Source organism: Sorex fumeus, unplaced genomic scaffold (assembly GCF_029834395.1).
Source record: "Sorex fumeus unplaced genomic scaffold, SorFum_2.1 ptg000054l, whole genome shotgun sequence".
Lineage (NCBI taxonomy): Eukaryota > Metazoa > Chordata > Mammalia > Eulipotyphla > Soricidae > Sorex > Sorex fumeus.
In genome coordinates, this window is record NW_026606111.1 from 2,794,064 (window position 1) to 2,806,782 (window position 12,719).

Genomic DNA, 12,719 nt, shown 5'->3' on the forward strand with positions numbered 1-12,719 from the left:
GCCTGGACAGTGTCTTTATTACCCTTCCCAGGACATGGCAGATTCCAGGAGGACTGAAACCCGGGGTCAGAGGGGCTGGCCCTGGGGCAGGCACACAGGTGAGGTCCAGCGGTACTGCCTCTAGCGCCAAGACAGTGTTCCTTGCCTGTGGCTCCTTCTGGCCTCTGCAGGGCTACATCCTGCCTGCCAGGGTCTCTCCTGGACCCAGAGAAGGATCTTTGACACATCCCCGCCTGTCCTCAGAAAGCTGGCGGGGGGGAGGGGCGGGTATGAATAGGGCTGTCTGGACATGGGGCTAGGCCTTGCCTCACGCCTACTTCCTGCTAAGCTCCTTGGCTCGGCATGTGGCGGCCTCCACTGCGTCCATGGTGGCCGCCCGTAGGCCACCCCGCTCTAGAGCATGCAGGCCATAGATGGTGGTGCCGCCAGGTGTGCACACATCTGTCCGCAGCTGGGCTGGGTGCTGACCACTCTGCAGCAGCATCCTGGCTGTCCCCTGGGAAGAAGGGTATGGGCCAGTGCCAGTGAAGCACACAGGCTCTGCACCCAGCACCCAGGTAGCAGGCTGCTGGGCCCGTCCCTGCCCCACTCACCAGAAGCGTCTGGGCAGCGATGCGATGTGCCAGGCCACTGGGCATGCCCATCTTGACGGCACCTTCAGCCAGGGCTTCAGAGAAGGCGCACACCTATAGCAGCGGGGCGGCGGGCGGGGTGGGGGGAGACAGGCATCAGCCCAGACTTACTGGCACGCAGCTCCAGACTCCTGGGCTCTGAGCCTGGCCAGGTGGCAGCTGGGCCAAAGCTTGCCCAGGGCTCCACCCCTTGAGTCCTGAGGTGTCACTCACAAAGGCCACACCGCTGCCACTGAGGCCAGTGTGGATATCCACGTGGTCCTCAGGCACCTCCTCACACTGCCCACAGGCCTCCAGCAGGGTCTGCAGGAGCTGGGCATCACTCTTCTCAGCGTGGCGGCCCCGTGCCATAACCATGGTCCCCTCCTGGACTACGCAGGGCAGGTTGGGTGACACCCGCAGGACCCGGGCCCTGGGGGGCAGCAGCTGTGGACAGAGGCTAATGTCAGGGGGTGCTGCCCCAGGAAACACCCAAGCCAGACTGAAAGCAGTCTGGGGGCGCCAGAGATGAGAAGCTGACCCCACACAGCCACTCACCTCCTCCAAAGTACTCAACGAGATCCCCGCAGCTACGGACACCAAGATGTGCTCAGAGGTCACCGAGGAGGCCACCTCTGCCAGGACGGAAGGCAGGACGTAGGGCTTGGTAGCAAAGAAGACCAGCTGGCAGGTCTGCAGCACCTCGTGATTAGAATGGGTGGTCTGGCAGCCCAGGGTCTGTGCGACACCAGCCCCGGCATAAAGGGGTATCCTGTGGGTCTCACCATAGCAGCAGTGCACCCCTCCTCCAGTCACACACCTGCACTTCACAGACCCCTGTACCAGTACCTTCCAGTGTGCCCTTGATACAGCATACTCATGATCAGCCCTGACTGCAACATGCATGCCTGTCTGCATGTAGCCACATCACGCACATGCAGGCAGCGCAGACATGAGCCCTTTGCCTGACACTCCACAACCCTCACTTCCCATCCGGACTTTGCCCTCCCCTTCCCCAGCCTGGCCAGTCTCAAAACTAGCTCAGTTTTTGACCCAGTTAAGTTCTTGTCCCAGAGGATAGGAGCCAAAAGACACCCACCAAATGGACCCCCTGACCACAAGGAAGCCTCAGCTTGGTGAGAAGCTGGCTCGCTCACCCGGAAGCGACAGAGGTTCCTGTCCGATGGTGCACTGGCCATCACGAGCTGTGCTTCCACTTTTCCTGGAGGGAAAGACACAGAGCGGGGAAAAGGGAGCAGCTTGCCTTGCGCTGCCAGTTGTCAGGTGCAGTCCTCCTTGACACCCTGGTCTCTGTTGCCAGACACTGAAGGAACCCCATGCTCAGCAGGGCACTGTGCAGACGGCACCTGGGACCTGGCATCAGACTTGTTTGTTTCTGGTGCTGGTGGCCTGCCAGCAGTGGGGGACACCCAGATCCAAGTGGCCCATGCCTCCTGCACAGGGAGGGACATGTGGGCAAGAAAGGTACAAGGGGAGAGGGGTTGAGCTTCCTCGGGAGGGGCAGCAACTGTCAGCAGTGACAATGGCCCTGGTGCCACTTGGGGCCAGCACAGCACCTGGCAGGAACTGGAAAGTCACAAGGCCTATTCTGCCAATCTAACACCTGAGGTTTGCAGCAAACTCTTTTTAAGTTGATTTCAAGGCCTGTAGACCTGGCCGGGGGCCAGCTGAGGGCAGAAAGCAATCCAAAAAATAAAAGCAATAAAAGGCTTCTAAGTTGGGGCTGGAGTGATAGCACAGTGGGTAGGGCGTTTGCCTTGCACGCGGCCAATCCGGGTTCGATTTCCAGCATCCCATATGGTCCCGGAGCACTGCCAGGAGTAATACCTGAGTGCATGAACCAGGAATAACCCCTGTGCATCTCCGGGTGTGACCCAAAAAGGAAAAAAAAAAGGCTCCTAAGCGTGGCATTATCAGCCCTGGTGTAACAGGAAGCACGAGGCATTCAGCGACCCCGCCCCCCCCCCCCCCCACGCACACGCCAGTGTCCAGGAGAGCCCCGTGAAGAGGCCAGCAGACGGAGGCAGAAAGCCAGGCCCTGGCCGCAGTGTCTACACTCCTCCTCCTCCTCCTGGAGCGCAGCCGCTGCAACCCTGGGGAGTTCAGGCCAACCAGGGGGACCGTGGCCACGGAGCAGCCGATGCCTGGCGCGGCACTGCCGGGACAACGGACACCTCCGGGCTGCCCAGTCACTCCGCTGCACCAGGAAAAGTCGGGGCGGCCCACGGCAGTCCCCGTCCCCGGACACGGCCCCGCCCGCGCCCACCTGCTCGGATGAGGCCTTGCGCGATGGCCTCGGCCATGCGGCCCGCGCCCACAAACCCCACGCGCAGCGGGCCGGGCCCGGGAGCCGCCGAAGCCGCCGCCATCGCGCCGCCGCCGCCGCCGCCGCGCCGGGCCCCGCCCCCGCCGCCCATTGGCTGAGCCTGGGGTGGGCGGAGCCTCCGCAACGTCGGGCCCCGCCCCCACTGCCCATTGGCTGAGCCTGCGGTGGGCGGGGCCGCCGCGCCCCTGCAGAGCCGGGGGTCCGGGCTCGAATCCGAGAGATGCTGCGGCGCTGGCCAACCTGCCCCGGCACGGGCGCGCACAGGGGATCCCGGCTTTCCGAAGAGCCGCGCGTCTTGCTCAATTCCCATGGAAAGGACCTGCCTGCCAGTTCCTGCGGCTCGTGCCAGCAGCGTGCCCAGCGTGCCAACTGTTGCTGAAATCACACTGGTGGGAAGCCCCGGTTCCCTCTTGGGGAGACCCAGGCTATCAGGTGCGGAGGGCCTGGGAACGCACTCTGCTCCACGCTGTGCCCCATGAGCAGTCATCCTCCAAGGCCGCCCTCAACCCTGGGCACTGGCAGACTAGGACACCAAGTCGTGGGGGAAGGTGTCGGCACGCAGGGGGGACAGTGGACAAGAACTGCTGGGCCAGGCCTATGAAATACACTTTATTGAGTCCTGGAGCAGGGAGGGCAGGGTTGAAGATGCTGCCCTCGGGCCTCGGTTGCCAGGTGGGCCCTTCATTTCCCTGAGGACAGATAGGGACATAGACGGGACACCTCTGGTCAATTGCCCTGGAAAAGGTGGTGGGCCCTGTGTCCCAGCAGAGTCGGTCTGGGAGGAGATGCCATTCACCCTCACTTCCGGGCCAGCTCGTAGTTGTCAGTGAACCAGGCACAGGTCTCTCGCACAGCTGCCAAACACAAGGGGATGTCACCTGTCACCAAGCCTGCAGGTGTCCACTATGCCCCATACAGGGGAAGCTGAGGCCTAGGGAGAGGTGGAGATGGGACCTGGGACCCAAGCCCAGGTCCCAGTGGATGGGGTAGGCAGCCCTGTCAGGGCCAGGGGCTCACCCTGCTTGAAGGGAGTGAACCGGAAGTCGGGCAGATAGGACCGCAGCTTGCTGTTACTGGCTGTCTTCTTAAACTGTCCATCAGACTTAGTGACATCGAACTGGGAGCCAGGTTAAGGTCTCACAGCAGCAGCAACTGACCACTCCCCAACCCTGCTTCCCATAGGGGGCACCGAGTGGTCAGTTCCAGTCTGTACAAAGACCCATGGTGCCTGAGCGAAGGATACAGTGACTTCCCCATGGAAGTCCATGGCCTCCACCACGGCCTCAGCTGCTTCCCGGATGGAAACCTCATCCTCCTCACCCACTGTGCAGAGGAAAAGGCCAGGTTAAACCTCCTCTTCTGCACTCAGACCACCAGGCATCCCCACTCACACCCCCAGCCACTCTGGAGACAGACCAGGGGTCTGCAGGGCCCGCACCTGACAGGATGATGGGTTCCACCTCATTGTATTCCCGCAGGACCCAAATAAAGAGCCGGGCCAGGTCCTAGAGGTCAAATGAGGAAGGTCAAAGGGCACCTCCCCTGAATGCCCTCGCCTGGGGTCCACCCGCACTGCTGCCCAGCTCTCCTGGGCCACCCCTCGGTCAGCCCAGATCTGACAGCTGTGGTTCTTTCTCAGGTTGAGCTCCGAGTTGCATCAATACTCTCAGCGTCTGTTCCTTGGTCTCTGTTCCAGCACTGCCCCCTCCCAGCCTGCCACAGTGACACGGAGGGCCCGGGGCACCCACCAGTGAGTAGATGAACTGCCTCCGGGGCTTCCCCGAGCCCCACACCGTCAGGGCCGAGCCGCTGCCTGCAGAGGTGGGAGGGCTGTGTGGGCGAGCGCCAGGCCAGGGGCTTCCCGGGGTGTGGGAGTGTGGGGGCAGGCACTCACTCTTGGCCAGGTGCACCTTGTGGATGAGGCCTGGCAACACGTGGCCGTCCTCAATGTTGAAGTTGTCGTGGGGCCCGAAGACATTGGTGGGGATGACAGCCGTAAAGGTGCAGCCGTGCTGCAGGAAGTAGGCCCTGCAGAGGACAGCAAGATCCTACAGCCCAAACCTGCCTCACCCAGGCCAGAGGAAGGCTAGGAACAGGAGCACAGACCCCCTACAGGCAGCAGAACTCCACCCTTTCCTTTATTCCCCCTGGGCTCGGGCTGCTGTGGAGGACCTGTTCTGCACGTCGATCATCCTCTTGGCATAGGAGTAGCCGAAATTGCTGCTGTGCGGAGGCCCATTGTGTATCTATGGCAGGAGAAGGGGGCAGTCACTTCAGGCCCCGCCCCAACCCCTGCCATGTACTGCCCTGGCCACCCAGGCCCTGCCCATCAGGTCACACCCTGCCCCAGCCCCACCAGGTCCCCGCCCAGCCAGACCCCAGCCTCTCACCATAGTCTCATCGATAGGATAGGTGGTCTTGTCTGGGAAGATGCAGGTGGACAGGCATGACACCACCTTGCGCACACCCACCTCAAAGGCTGCGTGCAGGACATTGTCATTGATGTGCATGTTCATTCTCTGAAAGGGGTGGGGAGTGTCAGGCGCTTCCAGGCACATAAATGGGGACACGACCTGACCCTGCTGCCCTGGCCCAGGCAAAGCTCCTAGGCAGACCTTTCAGAAGTGGCTGTCCCCTCCCTGCCAACAGGCAGCTCTGCACTCACACCCGGCTGAGAGAGGACCCGCCGCCCTCCCATCAGGGCAGGGCATGGCTCCCACTGCTGGGGGGCTGCGGAGGAGGGTCCTTCCACTCCCTTGAGCCAGTGGCACTGGCGCCACTCATTCTCTGCAGGTCGAGATCAGCTGAGCCCGACATGGGTCCTCCAGGGCAATAGCACTGGCCGCAGGCGGGCGAGAAAGTTGCTGCTCACATGCGCAAGGCACCCCTCCTCCTCATTCCCAGAGCACCCAAGGGCCTGGCTCAGTGGAGCTGGACCACTGCAGGCAGGCGAGAAGGCAGGTCTGGAGGCCAGAGGGCTCTGGAAGCGGCATTCACAGTGGAAACTGCTTTTCTCAGCCCCCCCCCCATCATTCTGGGGCTTTTCCAATTGGCCAAATCCCCTGCTCCCTACAGACACATCAGGGGTGTCCAGGTCTTGCAGGTGCTCCAGACGCTGACCCTCAGGAGACCGAAGCATAGTACAGGGAGTGAGGCACTTGCCTTGCATGCAGCCAAACTAGCTTTGGTCTCCAGCATCCCATGTGGTCCTTCAAGCAACCACTAGGAGTGATCTCTAAGTGTGAGCCGGGGGTAATCCCTGAGCATCTCTGTGTGTAGCCCCAAAACCAAAACCAGAAAAAAAAGCATGACACCTCAGACCCTCAGGAACTTTCCTGGGTGGGGCCTATGCATGGGGACCCAGCCAGAGAGCTGGATCCTGCCTCCCAACACTCACTTCTTACCCAGAAGTTGAGGTTGTACTTGATATTTCGGAAGAGGCCCCCCACCATTGCAGCAAGATGGATGACATGTGTAGGCCGGACCTTCTCAAACAGGGCCCTGGTCTGGGCTGCATCCCTGAGGAGAATCAGACATCAGGGACCCCTTGGAGCCCGAAGGAATCAGCGCCCAAGGGTGGGAGGCACTTGGGGGGCAGGGATTCCCCAGGACCAAGGGGGAAAGGCACCCCAGCCCAGTGACCGGCTGGGAGGAGGAGGCCGACTTCCAGGAAGAGGTGGAAGGGTGCTTGCCCAGGAGCAGAGCCAGGCAACCCAGACCAGGCCAGCACCTGGTGGGGCCCAGATGAGCAGGTGGCTGTACCTCAGGCCAGCCTGGGGCTCTGCAGAGGGCCGGGTGTGTGTGCAGGGGTGCACTCACGCGAGGTCGGCGTCCTTGGAGGAGACGAACACCCAGTCCTCTCCGGGCAGTCGGGCCCCCTCTGCCACCACCTTCTGGATGGCTCTGCCCACCAGCCCTGAGCCCCCCGTCACCAGGATCCGCATCGCCCCTTGGGGCTCCTCCATGTTGGCTGCACCTGTAGGCCAGATGGTATGGGGCCAAGACCCACGTGCTCTCCACCTGCTACCTTCATAGCCCAGCACAGCCCCACAAATGTCCAAGGGTTGTCCCAAGGTTCCCGGGAAGGGGTGGGGAGAGATGGGAGCCCACAGCGGGACAGAGCCCACGAAGCTGCCTCCAATCACCCCTACAACCCGGCCCTGCTCGGAAGGGTGGGGACGACGATAGACTCCGCTCGGTGCTCCAAGGGTTCCCTGGAGTCACCAGCCAAGAGAGCTTGTCCCCGTATCCGCCACGCACCCCACACAACCCCCTCTAAACCCACGGGCCTAACAACGGGTAGCTCCAGTTCCCTTCTGGCTGACAAGTGGGGAGGAGACGAAGTTGGGGCTGGTCCCGACCAGTGCAATCCACGCTGGGGGTCGGGAGGCATGCCTGTCTGCAGCCCAGGGCCCACCCCGCAGGTTAGTCCTGCGCTTGGGCTACCTCGCTTCCTCCTGGGCAGGTGGCGTGGCCCTTCCGGTTCAGAACTGGGCGGGCCTTGGGGTGCCACTGCCCTGGTCAGCATATGCTAGATGCTATGCTGAAAGAATCTGAAGCTGTGAGCACAGCAGGGCAGTGCGAAGACGCCATCCCGGCAAGGAGAAACGCATCGCGACGGCCCCGCCCTTTCCCGACCCCGGGTGCCCGCGGGCTCCCCCGCGCCCCGAGGTTACCCCCAGCGCCCCGCGCCCGCCGCCCCGAGGCCTGCAGCCCAGCTGCAGCCCGACTCCCGGGACCTCCGGCGCCCGGCTCCAGGCACCCCTCAGGGCTTTGGGCCTCTGGGAGCACCCGAATAGGCACTCACACAGTTACCCGGGAATCCCCGCGGGGCCCGGCCCACCTCTCCAGCCCACCTCTCCTGCACCTGGCCGCACCTGCCTGCCTTCCCGGGAGCAGCGTCCGGGTTTCCAGCCACGTTCCCTGGGCAGGTAGAAGGGGCGGGGTCGGGCCAGCTGCCCCGCGGCACTCTGGGAAATGGAGTCCCGGGCCGGCGCCCCGCGGCACTCTGGGAAATGGAGTCCCGGGCAGGCGCCCCGCGGCACTCTGGGCAAGGGGCCGCGGAACTTCGCGGCCGCCTGCGGGATGTCCGTCTTGTCGCCTGCCCCGCCTTACCGAGGGTCATCACCACCTTCACCGGACGAGGCACCGGGAGAGCACAGGGCGTGGAGCAGAGGCCAAAGCCTCAGAGGGAGGCGGGGCGCACAGTGCGCTGCAGGTTCCCAGCGGCAATAACGGGGCATGTAGGCACCTTCCCCTTCCACTGGCCTGAACTTGGGGGAGCCGGACAGACGGAAGGAGCTGCAGGGGCACGAGCTGGGAGTGTCTGAACCAGCAGAGTGCGGGGGGTGGGGGGGGTCTTTGCCACGGGACTTAGGGGCTCCTGCGGCTCCGAGCGGATAGAGCTGTGGTCTGGGGGCCCCTTTCCTCCCGCTCGGCCTGCGCTGATCCTAGACGAGGCCGATGTCCGCAAGGCTCCCTAGGGCAGTCCTGATGCTGAACTTGCCGCTGCCCCTCACCCAGCTTGCTCCAAGCCCCCCTCCCCTCCGGGTGGAGAAATTCTGATGATTATGCGGGTGGGGCCAGCTGAAGGCATCTGTGTGGGTGTGTGTAGTGGCTTTGTGGATGTCTGTTGTATCTGCAGTATCTTGTGGGTGTCCTTTGGAGTGTCTGTGGTGTCTGTGTGGAAGTCTGTGAGGTGTTTGTATAGTGTCTGTGGTGTCTGTGTGATATCTATGTTGAAATATCTGTGGCGTCTGGTGGCTGTGGTGTCTGTGTGTGTCTGTGTGGCCTCAGTATGTGTACCTATGGGTATCTGTGTGGTGTCTTTGTGTGTGTCTGTGTGCCTTGTGTGGTGTCTGGTGTCTTTGTTGGTATCTGTGGTGTCTATGAAATGTCTGTGTGGGTGACTGTGTGCATGTCTGTGTGTCTCTGTGTCGATGTATGTGCTGTCTGTTTGGTGCCTTGTGGTGTTTTGTGGGTGTCTGAGTCCTTACTGGTGTAGATTTCTGTGTGGTGTCTTTGGGATGTGTAGGTGTCCGTGTTGTTTTTGTGAGTGTCTGTGTAGTGAATGTGTTCGCGCTTCTGTAGTTGTGTGTAGTGTGTGTGGGTGTCTGTGGTATCTGTGTAGTAAATGTGTATGTGTGCGAGTGTCTGGGCATCTTGTGGTGTCTCTGTGCTGTCTGTGTACTGAGTATGGTGCCCGTGTAGGCATCTATGTGGTGAATGTCTGGGCATTTGTGGTGTTTGTGTGCTGTCTGTGTGGGTGCCTGTGGTGTCTGTGTGTGTGTGTGTGTGTGTGTGTCTGTGTGGTGAATGTGTGATGTTTGTGGCGTCTCTGTAGGATCTGTGCGGATGTATGTGTGGGTGTCTGTGGTATCTGTGTGGTAAATGTGGAGGTGTCTGTCTGGGCATCTTGTGGTGTCTCTGCGCTCTCTGTGCATTGAATGTTCCGTGTTGTCTGTGTGGGCATCGGCGTAGTGTATGTGTGTTCGTGGTCTGTGTGTGGGCACTGGCGGTGTCTGTGTGGGTTTCTGTGAAGCCTGTGTGAGTTCTTGTGGGGTGTGTGTGTGGTATCTGTGGGAGTGTGTGGTGAATGAGCGGTGTCCGTGGCGGGTGTGTGGCGCGTGTGGCTATTCTCCAGGGTTTGTCGTGGGTTTCTGCGTGGGGCCTTGACCGGCCTCAGCCGTGACCTCTGGCTCCCGCGTGGGAGTGTCCGGCGGTACCGGGCCCCGGGCTGAGACCCAGCGCGCCCCTCGCGCCCCGCCGCTCCCGACGCGCGCGCCCCCGCTTCGCCCCGACTCTGCGCGGCGGCGGCGCGGCTCGAGCGGCCGGAAGTCCCCCGGGCGGGGCACCGGCGACTTCCGGCGGCCAAGCGCGGGCGGCCGAGCTGGCTTTGTCGCGTCGTGCTGGGCTGCGGGCGGGCGCCCGTGCAGGTGCGCGCCGCGCCGGGGCCGCCGGCGTCGGGTGAGTGTGGGGGCCGGGCGCTGGCGGCCCGGCGGTGCCCGCGGCCCGGGCGCGGCCGGACGGCGGTGGCGGGGCGCGGGGCGGAGGCGGCGTCGCCTCCCGGGGCCGAGGGGCGCGGGGCCGGGCCGGGCCGGGGCACGTCCGGGGGCGTCCCGCGGGCCTCCCCGCTGCAGCCGCCGCGGCCGCCGCGCCCCCGCCGGCGACGTCGCGCCGCCTCTTCCCACGCTGGAGCCGGGATGCGCGGCTAACGGAAGCGTCGGCCCCGCCTTGCTCCCCACAGACACGGAACGCTGGTCCCCGTTGAGAGGAGGACCTGGTCGCCGCCCCGAGACTGGCCTTGACCCGAGACTGGCCTTGACCCGGGCGAGACGCGGGGCGGGGGGAGGCGCGGGCCGATGGCGAGGGAGGGGAGGGGGGCCGCTGGCATCCCGGGCGGAGGACGCTGCAGACGTCACCTCGCTGCACGTGACAGGCGGCTGGGCGATGCAGAGGAAGATGGAGCCCCTCATGACTGCATCCGGGGAATGCGGGGGTTGGGGCGTCGCAGGGGGCTGTCACGGGGCAGCATCACTTCTTGCTCAGGTGTGTCTTTTTGCTCTTGTCAGGTGGTTCCCGAAGGTGCAGCTCCTGAGACTAATTTCCTTCCACCCCCTTCCTTCCCCCTCCCTCCCTTCTTCCTTTCCATGTGCAGTGACTGGCCAACTTGCCAGCCGGAGGCTCTGACACCCCTTCAGCTCCTTCCTGCCACCCAGCTGCTCAGGACCACTCCCAGCTCCCTGCCCGGTCCAGCACCCACTTCATTCCTATCTCCAAGAACTGCCCGCTCTCCCTCCACTCTGTCAGTCCAGGGGCCGCCTGATCCACTGTGTTCTCTGTTCTAGAAAAAGGGAGGGTCTGATTAGTACTATGGTGGTGGATTGTTTTGTTTTGTTCATTCCCCTTCAAATTTCTCTAAGTGAAGGAGTACCTAATTTTTGCTTGAATGCACAAAAAATAGGAGTGAAGCGGAACCAGGAAGATTGATTTTTTTTCCACATGTATATTTAATGCAAGGTGCATTTGTTTCAGGGACTGCTATGGCAGTGCTGGGGAGCTGCTCCTGGATGTGTGCTTAGGGGACCACATGGTGCCAAGGATGGACCCCAGGTAGCCCTTTGAGCTCTCTCCCCAGCCCACAGCATTTGGTGTGGAGAGCTCTCCTACGTAGTGCACAGGAGGGCCTGGGGCCCCTTCCTCTGATTCTTGGCCAGTGGGGCTAGTGGTTCAATGTGAGACCTGGGGATGCAGCGCTGCTCCTGCCCTGGGATTGTCTGGCTCACCTTGGTGATGCTTGAGGGACCATGTGTGCTGGGATCAGCCTAAGGTTTGCCAAGCAGGCGCCTTGACCCTTGTACTATTTCTGTGATCCTGGCAGATTTGATTTTTTTAATTGAATTTTTTTTAACATTTTGGGGAGTCACAAGCCGCACTGCTTGGGGCTTCCTTCTACCACTAGTCTCAGGGGTCACTCCTGGCAGTGTTCTGGCAGAACTATGGTCCTGGGAATTGAACCCAGGTCAGCTATTTGCAAAGCCCTGCCCACTGTACTATCTGACTCCCAGATCTGAATTTTTAAAACATTCTCTAGGGGACCTGGGAGATAAAGTGATAGGGGTGCATGTTTAGTTGTGCCTGACCAGGTTTGATCCCGGGCATCACATGGCTTCTAGGCATCACTGGGTGTGTTCCCTGGAGGCCTGAGCACCACTGGGGTGGTCCTGGTGGTCTCTGGCCCCACTGGCCCAGCAGTGCTGCATCCTTGGACCCTGGAGCATCACAGGCCTGATTGGCCAAGCACGGCCTTGGGGCTCAGTCAAGTAGCCGAGCACATGGGGCCAGAGAGCTAGTATGGCCGATAGGGCGTTTGCCTTTCATGTGGCCGACCCCGGTTTGATCCCTGGCATCCCATAGGGTCCCCCAAGCACTGCCAGGAGTAATTCCTGAGTGCAGAACCAGGAGCAACCCCTGAGCATCACTGGGTGTGGCCCAAAAGGCAAAAAAAAAAAAAAGTAGCCACGCCCATGCCTAGTGTGAGACCTTGAATCCAGGCCCAAGCACTGCAGAGCCCCCAACCCACTGCTGCCGGAGGCACCCCCACTGACTGCGCTGGAGTGACCTTTTCAAAACAACAGTGACAACAGGACCAAAAATGGAGGTAGGAGCTGCTGTCTCAGGTTTGATCCAGCAGCTCCAAGGGCAGTTCTCCACACAGATGGATGTGCCCCACACAAGAACACACTTACTCTGGAGTTAAGAAGTATGTGGCCAGGGAGGCAGTGCGGCAGGAAGGCTGCTTGCTTGGCTGGAGCCAGCCCTGTCAATCCCACCACAGCATAGACTAACCCGAGTCCTGCCGTGAGTGACTCCTGAGTACAGAGCCCGGAGTAGGTATCCCTGAGAACCAGGCGGGGCCCAAACACCAAAAGCCCAAACAAGTTTGAAAATTAGTCTGAGGGCAGCAGGTGGTCTCAGAAGCGCTGTAGATCCGCATGTACTTTCACATGGACCAGAAGTGGCACTGACAGGAGAGGGCTGCAGGAGGCACTGGCCCAGACCCCACCGCCCCGCCCACCCCAAGCCAGGCAGGCCAGCTGTAACAGGCACCTCATTTGCATGCTGTCGCTCGGGACCAGCTGTGATTCAGTGTGTTAACCTCTGTGACCAGTCTCAGGCCTGGAACTCTGCTCGTCTCGCGTGCAGGCGCCTGTTGGGTCCCTGGTGCCTGGGTCAGTGTGTGTGTTTCCCTCTCTCCATCT

At 61.9% G+C, this 12,719-nt stretch overlaps 2 protein-coding genes across 2 annotated transcripts; both read right to left on the reverse strand.

Moving 5' to 3' along the window:
* Positions 1 to 60: 60 nt before the first annotated feature.
* On the reverse strand, positions 61 to 3,018 carry PYCR3 (pyrroline-5-carboxylate reductase 3). Its single transcript, XM_056125045.1, has 6 exons — positions 2,899 to 3,018; positions 1,769 to 1,833; positions 1,170 to 1,349; positions 846 to 1,058; positions 594 to 686; positions 61 to 496 (listed from the first exon to the last, which is right to left on the reverse strand). The coding sequence occupies exons 1-6, from the start codon at positions 2,999 to 3,001 to the stop codon at positions 314 to 316; spliced, it is 837 nt and encodes a 278-aa protein (XP_055981020.1). The 5' UTR covers positions 3,002 to 3,018; the 3' UTR covers positions 61 to 313.
* A 575-nt stretch (positions 3,019 to 3,593) lies between these two features.
* GFUS (GDP-L-fucose synthase) lies at positions 3,594 to 6,978 on the reverse strand. Its single transcript, XM_056125044.1, has 10 exons — positions 6,778 to 6,978; positions 6,363 to 6,477; positions 5,349 to 5,477; positions 5,131 to 5,204; positions 4,853 to 4,986; positions 4,707 to 4,771; positions 4,397 to 4,463; positions 4,202 to 4,281; positions 3,976 to 4,075; positions 3,594 to 3,812 (listed from the first exon to the last, which is right to left on the reverse strand). Exons 1-10 carry the CDS (start codon positions 6,921 to 6,923, stop codon positions 3,757 to 3,759), a joined length of 966 nt encoding a protein of 321 aa, XP_055981019.1. The 5' UTR covers positions 6,924 to 6,978; the 3' UTR covers positions 3,594 to 3,756.
* Positions 6,979 to 12,719: the final 5,741 nt, after the last annotated feature.

What these genes read in the sequence shown, in the direction of transcription:
- PYCR3 (XM_056125045.1), bottom strand. Translation starts at nt 3,001, where the DNA reads ATGGCGGCGGCTTCGGCGGCTCCCGGGCCCGGCCCGCTGCGCGTGGGG. An exon ending in GGAACCTCTGTCGCTTCCGG is followed by an intron (nt 1,350 to 1,768) that starts GTGAGCGAGCCA and finishes GGTGTCGCACAG; the next exon opens with ACCCTGGGCTGCCAGACCAC. An exon ending in CGTTGAGTACTTTGGAGGAG is followed by an intron (nt 1,059 to 1,169) that starts GTGAGTGGCTGT and finishes CTCTGTCCACAG; the next exon opens with CTGCTGCCCCCCAGGGCCCG.
- GFUS (XM_056125044.1), bottom strand. Translation starts at nt 6,923, where the DNA reads ATGGAGGAGCCCCAAGGGGCGATGCGGATCCTGGTGACGGGGGGCTCA. An exon ending in ATCCTATCGATGAGACTATG is followed by an intron (nt 5,205 to 5,348) that starts GTGAGAGGCTGG and finishes CTCCTGCCATAG; the next exon opens with ATACACAATGGGCCTCCGCA. An exon ending in CAAGGTGCACCTGGCCAAGA is followed by an intron (nt 4,772 to 4,852) that starts GTGAGTGCCTGC and finishes CCACCTCTGCAG; the next exon opens with GCAGCGGCTCGGCCCTGACG.